We start from the raw sequence: 14,882 nt of genomic DNA, 5'->3' as shown, positions 1-14,882 counted from the left end.
TAAAGCTCCCCAGGTGGCTTCCATGTCCAGCAAGTTGGAAACCACTGGCCTAAAGTCAAGTTCCAATTCTGATCTAAAGCAGTTGAACAATGTTCCCACGTAGAATATTCAACTTGAGCAGGAAAGGGCATAGCAGATAGCTTGCTTCAGGGGTGAACAGAATTGCAAACTAAACAAAGAAGTCCTCCCTGGCTTTGGTGGGGGCTGAGGGGGCAGGTGGGCATATAGGGGTGCTGTGTGTGGGGGTGGTGTGTGTTCTTCCCAGACTCTTCCTCTCCCGCTCACTGAGAATTTAGATTCCGAGTAAATAACCTTGGAGACGCCCTCTCGCGGAGAAGGTGCCACAATAAACATTGTGCGGAAAGAAACACGTGAGATAATCGATGTACTTTTGTCTGCAGGGAAAGGAAGTGATTGTAATTGGGGGAAATGAGACTTGAGTTTCCTCCCCTCCAGGATAGAGTGGCCATCTTCCTTCTAGGCTGTTCTGCAAGGCTTCTGGGGAGAACTGGGATTGCACGAGTGTGAGGCCAGCCCGAGCTGGGGAGCCAGGCTGGGGAGAGGAAGGAGAAGCGCTTTCTAGGCAAAAAGGAAGTCATCTGGTTAGTTGATGATAATTCTTGAGCTGGAGGAACAAATACTTTTTCTCTTCCTGGTCACTCCCTGCAGGGATCTGGCTGTTCTTCCGTTTCTCAGGCAGAGGCTTGAGGTCAGCGCTGGGTCCAGGTGCAGCTTCTGGAAGCCGAGGCCGGAGCTGCAGAGGCGGCTCTGTGCTCGCACTGTGAGCGCGCGCAGTGGAGGCCGAGCAGGGCTGGGGGGGCCCTGAGGGAGGGTGCTCCTGTTTCTCCGGGTACTAGGAGGGGCTGGAACGACTGCCAGGGCCACTGCAACAGGCGGGCAGGGAAGGCCTCTCTGAGAAGCCACTGGGCAGAGGGAGGAGAAAGGGAGCCGCGCAGTCAGAGGCAGCGAGAGGGGCCAGGAGCTGGGGCGGCGCCGCTGGAGAGGAGCCCCTCCTGCGTCTGACCTGAGCAGCGCCCGCGGCGGGAGATTCCCGGGGGCTGGGGAGCCCTTCTCGCCAAGCTAGCAGTCCCCACCTCGCTCTGTGTACCCCAACAAAGCGGCAGAGGTGTGGTTCCACTCACCAAGCCTTTATTTTCTTGAACTGAACAGTTCAATGTTGTGTTCGGAGCTCAGGGAGCTATGGCCACGATGTAGATATGGGCCTATTATTCGAGAACATTGAATGGTCTACTGGGGTGAGGCAGCCGACAGGAAGGACGTGAATCTACCAGCGAAGGCAGACGGTGAGAAGCGGAGATTAGATAAACAGGCAGGAGCTCAGGGCCCGGAGGGGCAACCCCACCGCTGGGGGGAAAGGCCTTGCTGCTTTGGCCTCCCTCAGAGCAACTCCCATCCATCACTCAGGAGGCCACCCAGGAGGCCCCTGTTACCCGAGGCTGGGGTGGAGGGCCACTGGCCCATGAGCTTCCAGGGAGGACTTCAGCACTGGGCAAGTGGCTTGCTTTTTCTATGACCCTCTTATGGGGACTGGGTGGTGACTCGCCACCAAGCAAATCTCATGTGGATGAGTATCTGTAGGGATATGGTTACCATGACAACCATCACTCCTAACCTGGTACCAAACCTATTCTGTGAACCTTAGGAAGAGAAGGCTGGGTGGGAGCCAGGGACCCTACACCCTTCCTTAGTCTACTCTTGCTATCATTCTTCACCACCACCAAGTCTCAGTTTCCCCAAATTTAACATGAGACAACACTGCTTTGCAATGAAGCTGACCACAAACACTCGGAGAGCCTCGGCTGAAGGAGGTTCTGACCATAGTGGGTACAGGCCTACTTGTTTCTCCCTGAGACGTGTGAGGAGAGATTTTCTAAGACTTAAACAGGAAAGAGGAGCCTGAGTAAGAGGTAGAATTCTACCGCCAGCTCGGTGACTGTCCACGTGACGCTGGGCAAGTCAGTTTCTCTGGGCCTCAATTTCTTGATCTCTAGATTGGGTATGACTATTTTTGTCCTTTCTCCTTTCTAGGGGCTATTGTGAGAGCCACACAAGGTAATGTTGCAAAAACATTCTGGAAAATGTAAAATCTCACTAAATGGGAAGCACCGTTTTTATACGCTTTACTTTTTTTTTAATTTAAATTTTTTCTTTTTATTGATTTTGAGAAAGATGAAGGGAGAGAGATAGAAACATAGATGAGAGAGAACATTGATTGGCCGCCTCCTGCATGCCCCCTCCTGGGGATCGGGCCCACAACCTGGGCCTGTGCTCTGACCAGGAATCAAACCCGTGACCTCTTGGTGCATGAGTCCACGCTCAACCACTGAGCCACACCAGTCGGGCTATCCTCTGTGCTCTTAAGGTCTCTGAACTAATCCCTGGCTGTAAACCCTTTGGCCCAACGACAGCTGTCTTTACAGTGCTGGTTCTCGGCTCAGGATGTGCAATAGAATCGCCTGGAAACTTTTACACCGTCACCACTGCCTGGGCCCCACCCCCAGAGCTTCTGATTTCATTGATGAGGTGAGGACTTTCTCGTGGGCATGTTTTCAGAGCTCGAAGTGATTCCAATGTGCGGCCAGGGTTCAGAAATGCTTTAGAACAGCATGTCTCAGATTTTAAGGTGTGTAAGAATTACCTGGGGATCTTATTAAACTGAAGATTCTGACTTAGTAGGTCTAAGGTATAAGGGCTTGCTATTCCAAGTGGGGTCTGTGGAACAGTAGCACTGGAATGACCTAGACACTTGTTAGAAGTGCAGAATCCCCAGCCCCACCCCAGTCCTGCTGAACCAGAATCTGCATTTTAACAACGTGGAATACAAACGTTCGAGAACCATTGCTTTCTAATGTCTGTGTCTTCTTAGAAAGACCATGCCTTTGGCTTTACATTCATGGTGAGGTTGGGGGCTGGTGTGAGCCCTGAGATGGTTTCCTGAGTCTTGTGCCAACAAGGGACTCGCCTCTATTGACTGGAGGGGCCTGGCAAGCGCTGCTCAAAGCGTGGTCTGGGGTCTGACAGTGGCAGCATCACCTAGGAGCTTGTTAAAAATGCAGATTCTCAGTCCCACCCCAGACCTGCTGAATCAGAAGCTTTGGGAGTGAGGCCCAGACACCTGTATTTTAACAAGCCCTCCTGCAGACTCAAGTTGGAGAGCCCCTGGCCTGGATGCTGGTGGTGTAGTGCTCACCTGTCTGTGTTCCTCGGTGATGCATAGTTAAGAGAAAATCAAGGACAGACAGGCAGTCTCAGACTGTCTCAGACTTCCTTGTTAAGCTGCACAAGAGGCCAGGCCGTTTGGCTGGCTGTGGGGCCCAACTTAGGACGAGGCAATCGTTCTCGGCCCTCCAGCCTGAGCACCCTCCGGGACAGTCAGACACCACCCTTTCGAGCAGGAGTCTGGCCTCCTCAGGCTTTGCCCCAGGATTAATGTTACTGTGCAGGATGTACACACCTATCTGTGAAGAGCTTTCCACTCCCCGCCCCCTCTGGTCTTCAGGACCCTGCCAGGTAAGCAGCCTGCGTTATCGGCCCAGGTTAGAGGGGAGTTGAGGAGGAGAGAGATTTAGTCACAGCTAACAGTCCGTTTCCTTCTGTTCACCTCAGGGACGACCTCTGTCCATACCTGCCTTTGTCTTGGTTTACTCTTTGTCACACACGTATATGCACACGCACACGCACGCACTCACTCCTCCCAGTGGCTTCTGGGGTGGGGGATCCCAGTGCAAACAGCTGCTGGGAGGACGTTCAGACCCTCGGCTGTGTTTCTGGGCTGTGCTGCTTCTTGAATGGTGGCTCTGGAGCTGGGCTGGGTCCCCTGAACCTGTGGACAGCTGGCAGCCTAGTGCTGGGCTGATTCCCAGGCGTGGGCGAGGCCAGAAGGATGGGGCAGATTGGGTGAGAGAGGAGGGGAGACAGCAGAGAGCCAGAGAGGAGGGGAGAGAGCCGAAGCCAGAGGCCCCAGATGGGACGGGCTGCGCCAAGGAGGGCGCATGATGCAATGGGCCCAGAGCCGCCAGGCGCACCCGAGAGCCTGCTTGTGGAGGGCCTCACGCCTGCTCTATTAATTCTGGCCTCTGGGAATGGGAAGAGGCTTACCCACTGGGTCTCCTTGGCCCTGGAAAGCTCCCCCAGGGGCCTCAGCTAGTGAAACCACTGGGTGCAGGGGAATAACCAAGGCGCAGGGATGGCACCGCTGGGCTAGGGGCTGCCCTGGGGAGGAGGCTAAAGCACTTTGTTTGTGAAAATGTGTCCCTCAGCTGCCTTCCTGGGGGGCCCCAGCTCATCTCAGACACAGCTGCCTCCTCCTGGCTGGCACAGTCCCCCTCTCCAGAGAAGCAGGGCGCCGGGGCATGGGACCCGCACAGAGGGCACCAGCACAGACAGGGCTGATGCGCCATGGCTGCCCCACACCAAAGGGCACTGTTCATGAAACAAGTGGGGAGTTGGGGGTGAGGGTGGAGGCAGGGCTGGGGTACTGATTCCTAGGGCCTCCCCCAGGTGGGGCAGGAGGCTGCTCCCAGAGAGCCCCAGATCCCGACACCTGCCCAGTGCCTCACAGGCCCCATGGAGATACCCTGACAGGGAAAGAAAGCAGCTTTCAGACAGCTTGGACCCTGGCTCCCAGAACCAGAACCCTCTGACTTTAGAGAGCCAAGAAGCAATAATTTCTGTAAATCCTACAATCACCCTATAAATAGCACAGTTACATTGCATTGTACACGCTGCAATATTCGTGTAGATATTAATCTACCCCAGATACCCTGTCACCCTGGTTGGGCATGTCTTCCTTTGCAGTGTGCCAAGAGCCTTCATGAATACTCTAGTGCAAGCTGCCCGGGCCTCGCTCCACCTCCGAGGGGCGCTGTTGTTTAGCTTTCCTCCTCTCCCCCCACTGGGGACAGGAACTTAGCAGGAACTGGAGTTTGGGGCGAGCCTGCCTGGGCACTCTGGTCTGGAGGTGTCCTCTGTGAGGGGTGGGTGTGGAGGATGGTTCTGTTATTACCACTAGTGTAGAAGAGAGGAGAGGGACTGGGCTTTCCTCAGCCCTTTGTGAGCCCTTCCTGGCACTACTTTTCGAAGTCCTAGCAGCCCCCACAGATGAGGAATCAGGCTCAGGCCCCGTGAGAGGCTTTGGGAGCCCCCTGCATCACCAGGGCCATCGGGGTGCAGACGAGCGCCCAGAGGGCCTGGGCAGATGCCCACACCTGGAGGTAGCGGCATATATATTTCTTTTGGGGGAGAGGGAGAAGTGTCCCTAAAATTATTTTCTTTTACATATTTCTTGTTTTGCTGATTATACAAGAAACACATGCTCTAATGAAAATGTCAAACATTGTGGGAATTAACTTAGAAAATAAAAGAAAATACCTTTTAATTTTACTTCGTCCACTCTGCAGGGAGAAACACTATTATGTTATATTCCTTTCAAATATTTTCCAGCATACATGTTTCATTAATAACAAAGATGGGCCCATACTCTAACAGCATTCTGCTACAATATTTAAAATCTTAGTGATACATTGAGGACATTTTCCCTCCTCAGTACCAAAGCTGTACCTCATTTCACTGGTTGCATAGTATTCCACTGTAGAGATTGGCATGATTTGTTTCTGTTCCCCAGTGAAGCACATTTCCCCCCAAATTGTCAGTATTCCAAAGGACTCAGTGAGGAGCCCCTGGCTCAGAGAACTGCACATGTACGAGGATATCTGCACAGGACAGATTCTTGGAGTGAGCGGGATTTCTTCCTTGTCCCAAAGTGTCTGCTGGCCTCTGGGAGAGAACGCATCTTATTCCTACGCTTTCAGCTGCTCCCGAACGGCAAAGGCTGAGGCCAAGATGTGGCTCCCCCTGGACCTTCTACTGGTCATCAGTGGAATAGGAGCCTGGTGGCCCGTGGGGTCAGAACCACACAGAGCCAGTGTGAGCTCTGAGCTGGTCATCCCGCAGCTGCCTGGATCTTGCAGAGTGAGAAAGTACCCGGCACAAGAGCAGAGTAGACTCAGACATGTAAGGCCACCTAAGGGTCGCTCTGAGCAGGGAGGCGGTGAGGAGGAGCCACCCCAATCATAGGAAGCACTTGGCTGTTGTCATCCCTACCTCAGATTCGGTGAGTGGGAGGGAGAGAGGAAGAGAGAGAAAGAGAAACATCGACGTGAAAGGGACACGTCGAGTGGCTGCCTTCTGCACGGCCCAACCAGGGCCGGGGACAAACTGCAACCAAGGTACATGCCCTTAGCGGGAACCGAACCCGGGTCTCTCTGGACCACAGGCCAACGCTCTAACCGCTGAGCCAAACCGGCCAGGGCTGCTGTGTGATCTTGTGAAAGAACTTTGCCTCTTTGAGTCCCAGTTTCCCCCTCTTCAAACACCTGTTCCTTCCTTTCTCCACCGAAAGGCTAGTAATAATTTTGAAAATAATCTAACTCTTTGAGCAAAGATTCTTCTTCCTGGTTAGGCATGGGCTGAGTTAGCCCCACTCGCCTCAAAAGCCAGCGTCTCCTGGTCTCCTGGTCTCTGTTTACTACGGGATCCAGGAGAGGCGGGCAGTGGTTCCCTCTCCCTGGAGACTGGTGAACTAATTGGGCCCCAGCGAGCTCACCCCTGGGACCCTCCTTTGCAGAGTCCTCCCAATGCTCTGTTTGTGAGCCGCCAAGGGACTCAGGGTTGGGAAGAAACTCCAAGATGAAAACAGAAGCCAGAGTTAGTAAGAGGGAGGCCCAGACAGGGCGGGGGATGCCTCAGGGGTGAGGTGGCGAGCTCCCTGGCAGGCTTTGGTGTTTGAGAGGGGACAGGTAGGGAAGTTACAGAGCAGGTGGCCCTCAGCTTAATTCTGGGTTCTTTAGTGGAATTCCAATTTGGCTGTATCCTCATTTTCCTAAATCACCTCTGTGCTACCAGGCATTTTCGTCCTCTTTGCCTGCCCTCTCTGTTAGGTCCACAGTTCCTCCTTGGGATTGCCCAAGGCACCGACCACAGAGGCAATGGGATGCCTGGTGGACACGGAGCAAGAAGTAGGCACATAGCTCCCCTTTCACGTGGGAACCAGAGGGAGCCACAGGTACAATGGCTTTGAAGACTTTTGAGTCTAGTAGCATAGCTATGCTCTAGCTACACTGAGGACTCCTTTCTGGGATTAAGAAACCACTCATGACCTCTGAGGCTGGGTCGGGGACTCCTCAGTGGGCGAGAAGGAAGGAAAGCTGGTGTCCAGAAGCCCGAGTGGGGAACAGGCCCTGCCCATCACCAGCCCCGCCTCCACCTCACCACAGGATCTCGGAGAAGTCACTTCTGTGTTTCCTCATTTACACAAAGAATCATGATCTGCCCAGCAGGCTCTCGGTGCAGAACTCAAGAAGGTGTGACTGTGTTTTGAAAAGTACCAAGTCTCAGATAAATGTAAGGATTTGCATAATTATCGAGAGCGCTAGTGGTTGTCCCCCATGAGAATAGGGGAAAGTAGACTGTGGAGTCCTCTGTTTATAGCTGACTCATCTGGCAGGAGGCCGGTCGTATAACCTTGGCCACTTGGTAACTTTCCTTGAATTACTCAAGTCTCTGGTGCAGATAAAACGGCAGGCGCATCCTTTGGGAATGTGCTTGTCATCTGGGATACTCAGAGACTATACTCTTGTAGAGCCCTTTCACCAAGGGAGTTTTCTGGCACCAGCCAGGGCTTAGAAATACAACCCCTCCTTAGCCCCATTTTACAGATTTAACCATCTACCCTCCTCCTTCACTAATTCATAGGCAGATCACTGTCCTAAACCACACACCACATGCCCAGTCTTCGGAGCCCTCCTAACTTCCTGAGTTGGCTCCAAGGGATCAAACTTCACTCATTAGCACCCCCAGTATTAACCCCTGACTCTCCAGAGCACTCTGGGCAGAGATCTCTGTTTAGCCATCCTCACTCCTGCCCTGCCAAGCTGAGGAAGGGAAGGGGGAAGAATTGAGTGATCCACCCTCCGATCCTCCCTCTGGCTCTCATACCCCCATCTCAATCCCAATAAACACCCTGAGCCACCACCCTGCAGATGGTCTGAGATGCCAGAACATTTTGGATGCCCACCCCAGCCAGGACCTCAGAGAAGGAATAGCAGATTACTTAATTTTTTTGGAGTGGTGGATAAAAAGTCTCCAGCAAAATCAGAAGCCTCTAAAGTGAGGTCTCTCCTTGTGCCTCAGTACAGACCCTTGGAATCTCAGTGCTGGGAGCCATCTCCAAAGGCCATTCAGTCCAGGCCTCACTTTTTGGGTGAGTCAATGTTAAGACCACACAGAGCAGAAGACTGGTCACTGAGGCATTTAAAATTGTGCTTCCTTCTCCACTCAGATATGGGATCACCCAAAGCACCCAGGATTGTCACCATGAGGAAACATGTCAGGCTGGTACCCCAGTCCTGCTCCCACTCTTACACCCACTGCTACTGTGGGGGGGTGTATATCGCATGCCTGTGGGGGATGGAAAATGGGCAGAGGAAGCCCAGGGGGTGTTCAGGGCCCCAATGTCATTCTCTACTCCTGCTCCTCGATAGCAGGGCTGGGAGGCTAAGGGCTTCCCTTCAGGATTCCCCAGCTTGCCCGAGGCCCCAGGACAGTGATAGGCTAACCTGTATTCAACAAAAGGGGAATTGGAGAGAAATGAGTGGGCTTCTGAGACCTGTGGCTGCAGCAGCTGAAGACAGACAGGACGTTACCTCGAGGAGAAAGGCGGGAAGATAAGATGGCAGGGGGCACTCAGGGGAGCCTTGCTAGCCCAGGCCTCCTCTCTGGGAAAGCACCAACTTGCCCAGAATGAGGTTGTAAAAGCCGGTGGGCTCTCTGTCATCTATGTCAGGGAAGAAAAGTTACCGACACTTGTCACCAGAGCAGCTGGATCTCTCCCAAACTCAGGATCCTGATACCAGCAGGCTCTGCAGTCAAACCCGCCCCCCCCCCCCCACTGGACCAAAGGTACACCTGCCCGCATCAGCAGTGCCCCATTCCCTCCACCCTAGGTCCCCTGGGATCGAATGGGCACAGAAGTTGAGAGCTTTACTGACCATCTGCATCAAAGTGCTTCCAGATCTCCAGGAACTGGGACGCCGTCAGCTCGGCCAGGTGCAGGTAAGGGGGCTGCTGCTGCGGGCCAGCCATAGCGAGCCGCTCGGAGACCTCAGGCAGCACAGTACTCTCCCTGCGCACTCCGCTCTCGGCCAGGTCCTGCGCGCCACGCTGCCTTTATATACAGTCCGGAGGCTGTGCCCGCGCCTGGCTGCCAGCAGGGGGCGCGCACGATCAGAAAATCGGCCTGGGTCGCAGAGGGGCGGTGGCCGCCCAGGGGCTCCGTGGGGGTTCACTGTAGGGTGGGAGGGAGCAGGACTGCACTGGGACCACTCAGAGCCGTGCCAAGGAAGCAGAGGCTCTTAGGTGCAAGGGGGATTGAGGCTGCACTTGCCTTCCCTCTCCCTCTCTCTCCGACCGTCTCCAGTGCAGCCACCACGCACTATTGTTGGCAGTAGCAATAATGACAACAATAGTAACCGCAACATTAATGACGGTAATGATATATTTGACAAGTACTTAGCACCTGGACTTCAGAGTCACTAGGTCTCACTCATACCTCCATTCATCTGACCCTTCCAAACAGGAAGACCAGGGACCACTTTTCTGATGTGGGGACTTAAGACTTCAAATGACTAAATGACCTGCTCAGCAAGCAAATGGCCAGGCAAGAATTTGAACCTATCTCTATTTTCATGCTCTCGTGGCCCCTTAATGGGGCCCGGTCTTGGGGAGAAGCCAAGGTTCTGGAGACTCTTCTGGAGGTGGCTAGAATTAGGATCAACCAGGGAGGATCCAGATGGGAGTGGAGGAGAAGCTTCTGCTGTCCCTTGGGTCTTGGTTTTTGGCCTTCCTGGGGTGCCTCCCTCCACCCCCTGGTACTTGCCTCACTCTGGACAGGATCCGGGGGCTTTTAGACATGTGTCCAGGGAGTGGCAGAACTAGATTCTCCCTCTAGTGTCTTGGCCACTCCTTTCTAGGGACATCGTGGGCAACTGCTTAGGCTGGAGGGCAGAAAGGATCCAGCACTGACCTAGGAACATTCCACACTGGTCTCAGAGAGTAGTCCTGAGGACAGCAGCCAGGGCTGCCCAAGCTGGGAACGGGGCTCCCTCCCCTTTCTCTCTGATGGCCCCAGCCCTGGGGGCTGTCCTGGCCTTGTGCACCCTTTACCCCCAGAGTGGCAGCTTAGCCCTTTCTTTCTCCCCTCTCCCACTGAGTGACTGAGAAATGAATTGATACTAATTAACACGTGCTAATGAGTGTTAGCTGAACTGCCTTCCAAAGGGAGAGCGAAAGGGGAGGAGGTGAGAACAGAAAGGAGGTCGCTGAGGGAGAGGTTGTCCCTTAGCCGGAGGGACATGTATAGCCCAGAAGAGCAAATAGAATGAGGATTCTGAATCCACTCATTTTTTTTTTCCCCAGAGCAAATGTATAGTTACTTACAGGAACATACTAGGAGAGAGGAGTCATAAAAAGCCAGCTTGTGAAGCCTGTATCCCGCCCCCCCTGCTGTCAGAGTCCTGGGCTGAGGATTCACCAAAGCCATGGGGTGTCTCTCATGGGGTGTCTCTGGCCTGCCTCTAGGAAGATAGGATGGTCCCGTGGTTCAGAGCAGGCACTCTAGAATCAGGCTGCTTGGGTTTGAATTCCAGAATAAACTGTGTGACCTTGGACAGATTACATAACCTATCTATCTGTGCCTCAGTTTTTCTCTTCTGCAAAACGGGGATGTGTATATTTACCTCTTAGAATTGTTCTGAGGATTAAAAGAGCTGGTGCTTCCCCTGCCCTTTATGGAACCAGAAATCAGTGGTGGTTGGCCTGGCAGGAAATTCTGTGGCCAGCATCTCTCCCCTGGGGTAGTGAATGGCTTCTGGAGGGGGCTAACCCCAGGGTGAGGCCAAGAGGAAAAGCTAAACTCAAGCTCCTAACCCTGTGCTGCACAGCCACTCAGGGTCTGGCTCAGCCATGTCCAGCTCTGGCACTGTCATTGGGCTCCTTTGCCCCCCTCAAATCTGTGGGGCCAGAGAGCTCATCCTGGCTCTTTAAAGACCAGAGCTAGTACCCCCTTGCTGCTTTGGTTTTCCTGGCGAGGAAGAGAGCGTGGAACTCCTGCTTCCTATTGTCTAGAGCTGTTGGGATGGGAGAAGAGGTCTGGGGAGGTCCTGAGTATGACTGCAGCCTGGCCACAGTGACCTCCAAACTCCTCATGGAAACAGCTCAGCATTGTTCCTCTGAGATGCATGGCTGGAATCTCTTTCTGCCAGGCTCATCCCTGACTCTCCCAGAGACAGCCTCGGACAAGGCCACAGAGCCCAAGCAAGTCCCTCTGTCCCTTGTCTCCAAGCTGAACCTGCAAAAGCAGTCATGGTTAGGAGTTACAAGCCCTGCTCTGGGGTCAGACAGATGAGAGTGCAAATCTCACTTACTGGAGTGAGACCTGGAGCAGGCTATTTAACCTCTTTGAACCTTTGTAAAAAGAGAGGTAATGAAAACACTGGTTGTACAAAGTCAGTGTAAGGACCAAAATACTATAATAAGGAGTTAGCTGGCAGAATCCTGGCAGTGGTAAGGGCCACATTAAAAAGTCGTTATTATTATTAATGCAGGCCGTTAGGAAGATTTTACTTGTTGTCCTGAAATAGTAGCACAAAGGGGGTGAGTACTTTCCTTGTGATGCTTCTCCCTAGAAGCCAGGCCCTCCTGTCTGCTGGACTCCCTAAGCCTGTCCTCTACTTCCAACCAAGCCCATCTGTGTGTGTGTGTGGTGGTGGTGGTGGTGGTGGGGGGGGGGCTCAGCCTTTCGGAAGTGCAGCATTTGGGTCTTCTCTGAAGCTGTTTTGTTGAGGGGACCTCCAGAAGACCTCTCCAGGTCATGGGTGTGCCCACAGCAAGGGGGCACTGGCCGCCCACCAGCTCCCAGAGCAGAATTCTGGAGTCTGGGCGCCAGACTTGGTGTTGTTTCTGACCTAGAGCTGTGTGAAGACCCAGGCTGTCCTGTCCTGTGCTTAGAAGGAAGAAGGTGATCACACCCTGTTCTGGTTGCCTGCAGCCCACGGAGGTCTCTGTGGCTCCTGGGAAAGGTGCACGTGGAATTTACAGGAGGAACAGAACCCACTACCTGTCGCTCAGTCCAAGTGTTGAAAGAGGCTAGTGTAGAGCTGCTTCGACTCCAAGAAAACCTTCATTCCACTGAGCGGGGACCCTCTGACTCCCCAGAGAACAGCCTACAACCCATGGTGAGCAGCAAGTTAAGAAGCTCTCCACCCCCCTCTTCTCCTGGCCCACCTCACCCCGCCCAGGGAGAAGGCATCCGGGCCAGCCCACCCTCCTCTCCAAGCCAAGCCCTGGAGTGGAGGCCCTGGTGCAGTTTGCAGTGAGGAGGGGGCGAGCTTTGAATCAGAGCTGGACCGGATCAAGTTTAAATACCTGATCAGGAGGAGAAAAACATGGACTCAGACCAAGAAATCGCCAAGGGATGGGAAGGAGATTCATTGAGCATATTTGAAAGCAGCGATGATAAAAATGAAACTCTTTTATGTTTGTATTTCAGTGAACTGAAGATCTTGTCATTTTTTTAGATGTCTGAGGTTTTGCAGCTCCTCAGCTATCTCTCCTTAGTGAGTGATGACGATGACGACGATGATGCCAGGGTACATTTAGATGCCTTTATAGAGGCTTTAATGTGTCCTGTTCAGTTAGGTCCTCACAACCAGCCTATCAAGTATGCAGTGCAAGAATCGGGCCCATTTGAAAGATTAGGAAACCAAAGCTCAGAGAGGTTAACACCCCGCCAAGACCTGGCAAGGGTGGCATGTTGAGAGCACTCTGGCTCCTCCAGTTTCTAGTCCCCAGATTATAGGGAGTCCTTGTGGACCAGGTGCCAAGTCTCTGGACAATGTGTGTACAGTTCTTCCCAGATCCTGGCCACCGAGCCACAGGGTGCCTACCAGTGGCTAGGGGTGAATCCACGTCCAGTTTCCAGGCCGCCAGGAGCTCAGCTGATGGCTGGTTCCTCCCTTCTCCAGAAGGGGCAGATTGGATCCATCTTCCCTTTGAACCCCTAGCCCTTCAGCTGCATCCTGAGTGCTGTAACCCAGCGATTTTCCAACCTTTTTCATCTCACGGCACACATAAACTAATTACTAACATTCTGCAGCACACTTAAAAAATATATACGTTTTATTGTTGAAAGTATTATAGATGTCCCCCTTTTTTCCCATTGACCCCCTCCTTTCTACTCCCACACCCCTCCTGCCTTCCCCGGCCCCTAGTGTCCGTGTCGATTGGTTGTGCATATATGCATATACGTTCTTTGGTTAAAATATATATATATATTTGCCAATCTCACACACACACAAAAAGAAGTATAATTTTGATTCATTCACACTGGATGGCCCTTGTTGTATTGGATGTTGTCATTTTTTTATTTGACAATCTAAGGGACAAGGTCAGTGACTAAACAGACAGGTGCTGCATGCCTGCCACGGCACACTGGTTGAAAATCGCTGTAACCCAATACTAGCATTAATAAGAAGACGTGCCCAACTTGCCCTCTGCCTCAGCCCCGAGGATCACTCCCTCAGAAGGGAGGGAGGCCTGCTGGCTACGAGATGGTGAGACAGAGAACAGATGACAAACACCTTTCCAGCTGGTACCCACTGGGCGGAGGTAATTGGCAGAGCTCCTCGGAGCACCTGGTGCTATTTTAGAGAATATCAAAGAAAAAATCAGAAGCCCAACCCAGTTTCTCCCTCTGCCTGGAAATATTTCTTCCAAATATTGTTTCTTTGGTCTTTATAATGGCCAGGCCTGGCTACTGGGGTGCCAGAGAGCAGGCCTTGCTTCCCAGAAAGGAGGATGAAAGGGATACAGGAGCCCAGCAGTTTCCATGGAAACCGATCAGGTAGAGCGAGAACAGAGTCCAGAGGAACCCAGAGGTGGGAGCAGGACTTTTGAGTAAACTCAATCTGAAACCTGAGGATCTGTGGACAAAATATTTCCCTCAGGATTTATTCTGGGTCGGCAGGATAGCAACAGGAGGTGGCATAACAGGAGCTGGGGGCCATCCAGTGACACCCTCCCCCAATAGGCAGGGGTCCAGGGGCTGAGAGCTCAGGTCCCTTTCCGCTCTTGGTTCTGCAGTTAGCAGTTCTTCCATATGATGGCTGTGTGACCCTGGGCAAAGTGTCCACCCTCTCTGAGCTTTTATTTTCTCATTGATAAAACAAGGATAATTACAGTAATTAACTTGTATGGTGTTTGTGAGCATTAAGAGTAGTAATACATATTGATATAGTGCCTGGAACATAATAAGCACTCAAATGCTATAATAGATGAGAAAACTGAAGATGATTGCTAAGCTTAATCCAATCAGTGCAACCCATCTCCCTGGCCAAAGTGGTTGGTTCAGGGATAGGCAAGAGAGATTGTATCCCAGAAGGAGAAGGGGCTACTGGAAGGGACTCCATCTCTACTTGCAGAAAGTTGGGTATGAAGCTGTGAGGTCTGGAATTGCTGCAGCCATCTTGACACCATGAGTGAAGAGTCTAAAGTGGCCCAAGATGGGAAAAGGCACAGAGTGGAGACTGAGGATGAGCCCATTTTACAAAAGGCAGGACAGAGAGACTGTAAGAAATCGAGTCACAAGTGACATCATTTGAGCCTCCTGGATCAAGCTGAGTCGGAAGTATCTTTGGACTTTTTGGTTATATGAGTTGATATCTATCAATTAGTGTTTAAGTTAATTTATGTTGAATTCAACCCCAAAGGCCTAGCTGATAGTCCTAGAAGAGTTCAACTGATCTCAT

General features: G+C 52.5%; 1 protein-coding gene across 1 annotated transcript in view; it reads right to left on the bottom strand.

The window, feature by feature from the left end:
* Nucleotides 1-9,209, bottom strand: part of CALB2 (calbindin 2) — a 28,981-nt gene extending 19,772 nt beyond the window's left edge. The window contains exon 1 of the mRNA XM_036275265.1: nucleotides 9,069-9,209. Coding sequence (XP_036131158.1) covers nucleotides 9,069-9,162 — 94 coding nt within the window. The 5' untranslated portion in view covers nucleotides 9,163-9,209. The remainder of the gene's footprint in view (nucleotides 1-9,068) is intronic.
* Nucleotides 9,210-14,882: the final 5,673 nt, after the last annotated feature.

This window comes from Molossus molossus, unplaced genomic scaffold (genome assembly GCF_014108415.1).
Source record: "Molossus molossus isolate mMolMol1 unplaced genomic scaffold, mMolMol1.p scaffold_m16_p_21, whole genome shotgun sequence".
NCBI lineage: Eukaryota > Metazoa > Chordata > Mammalia > Chiroptera > Molossidae > Molossus > Molossus molossus.
The sequence above is the reverse complement of the archived record's forward strand: the minus strand, read 5'-3'. Positions and strand labels throughout refer to the sequence as shown.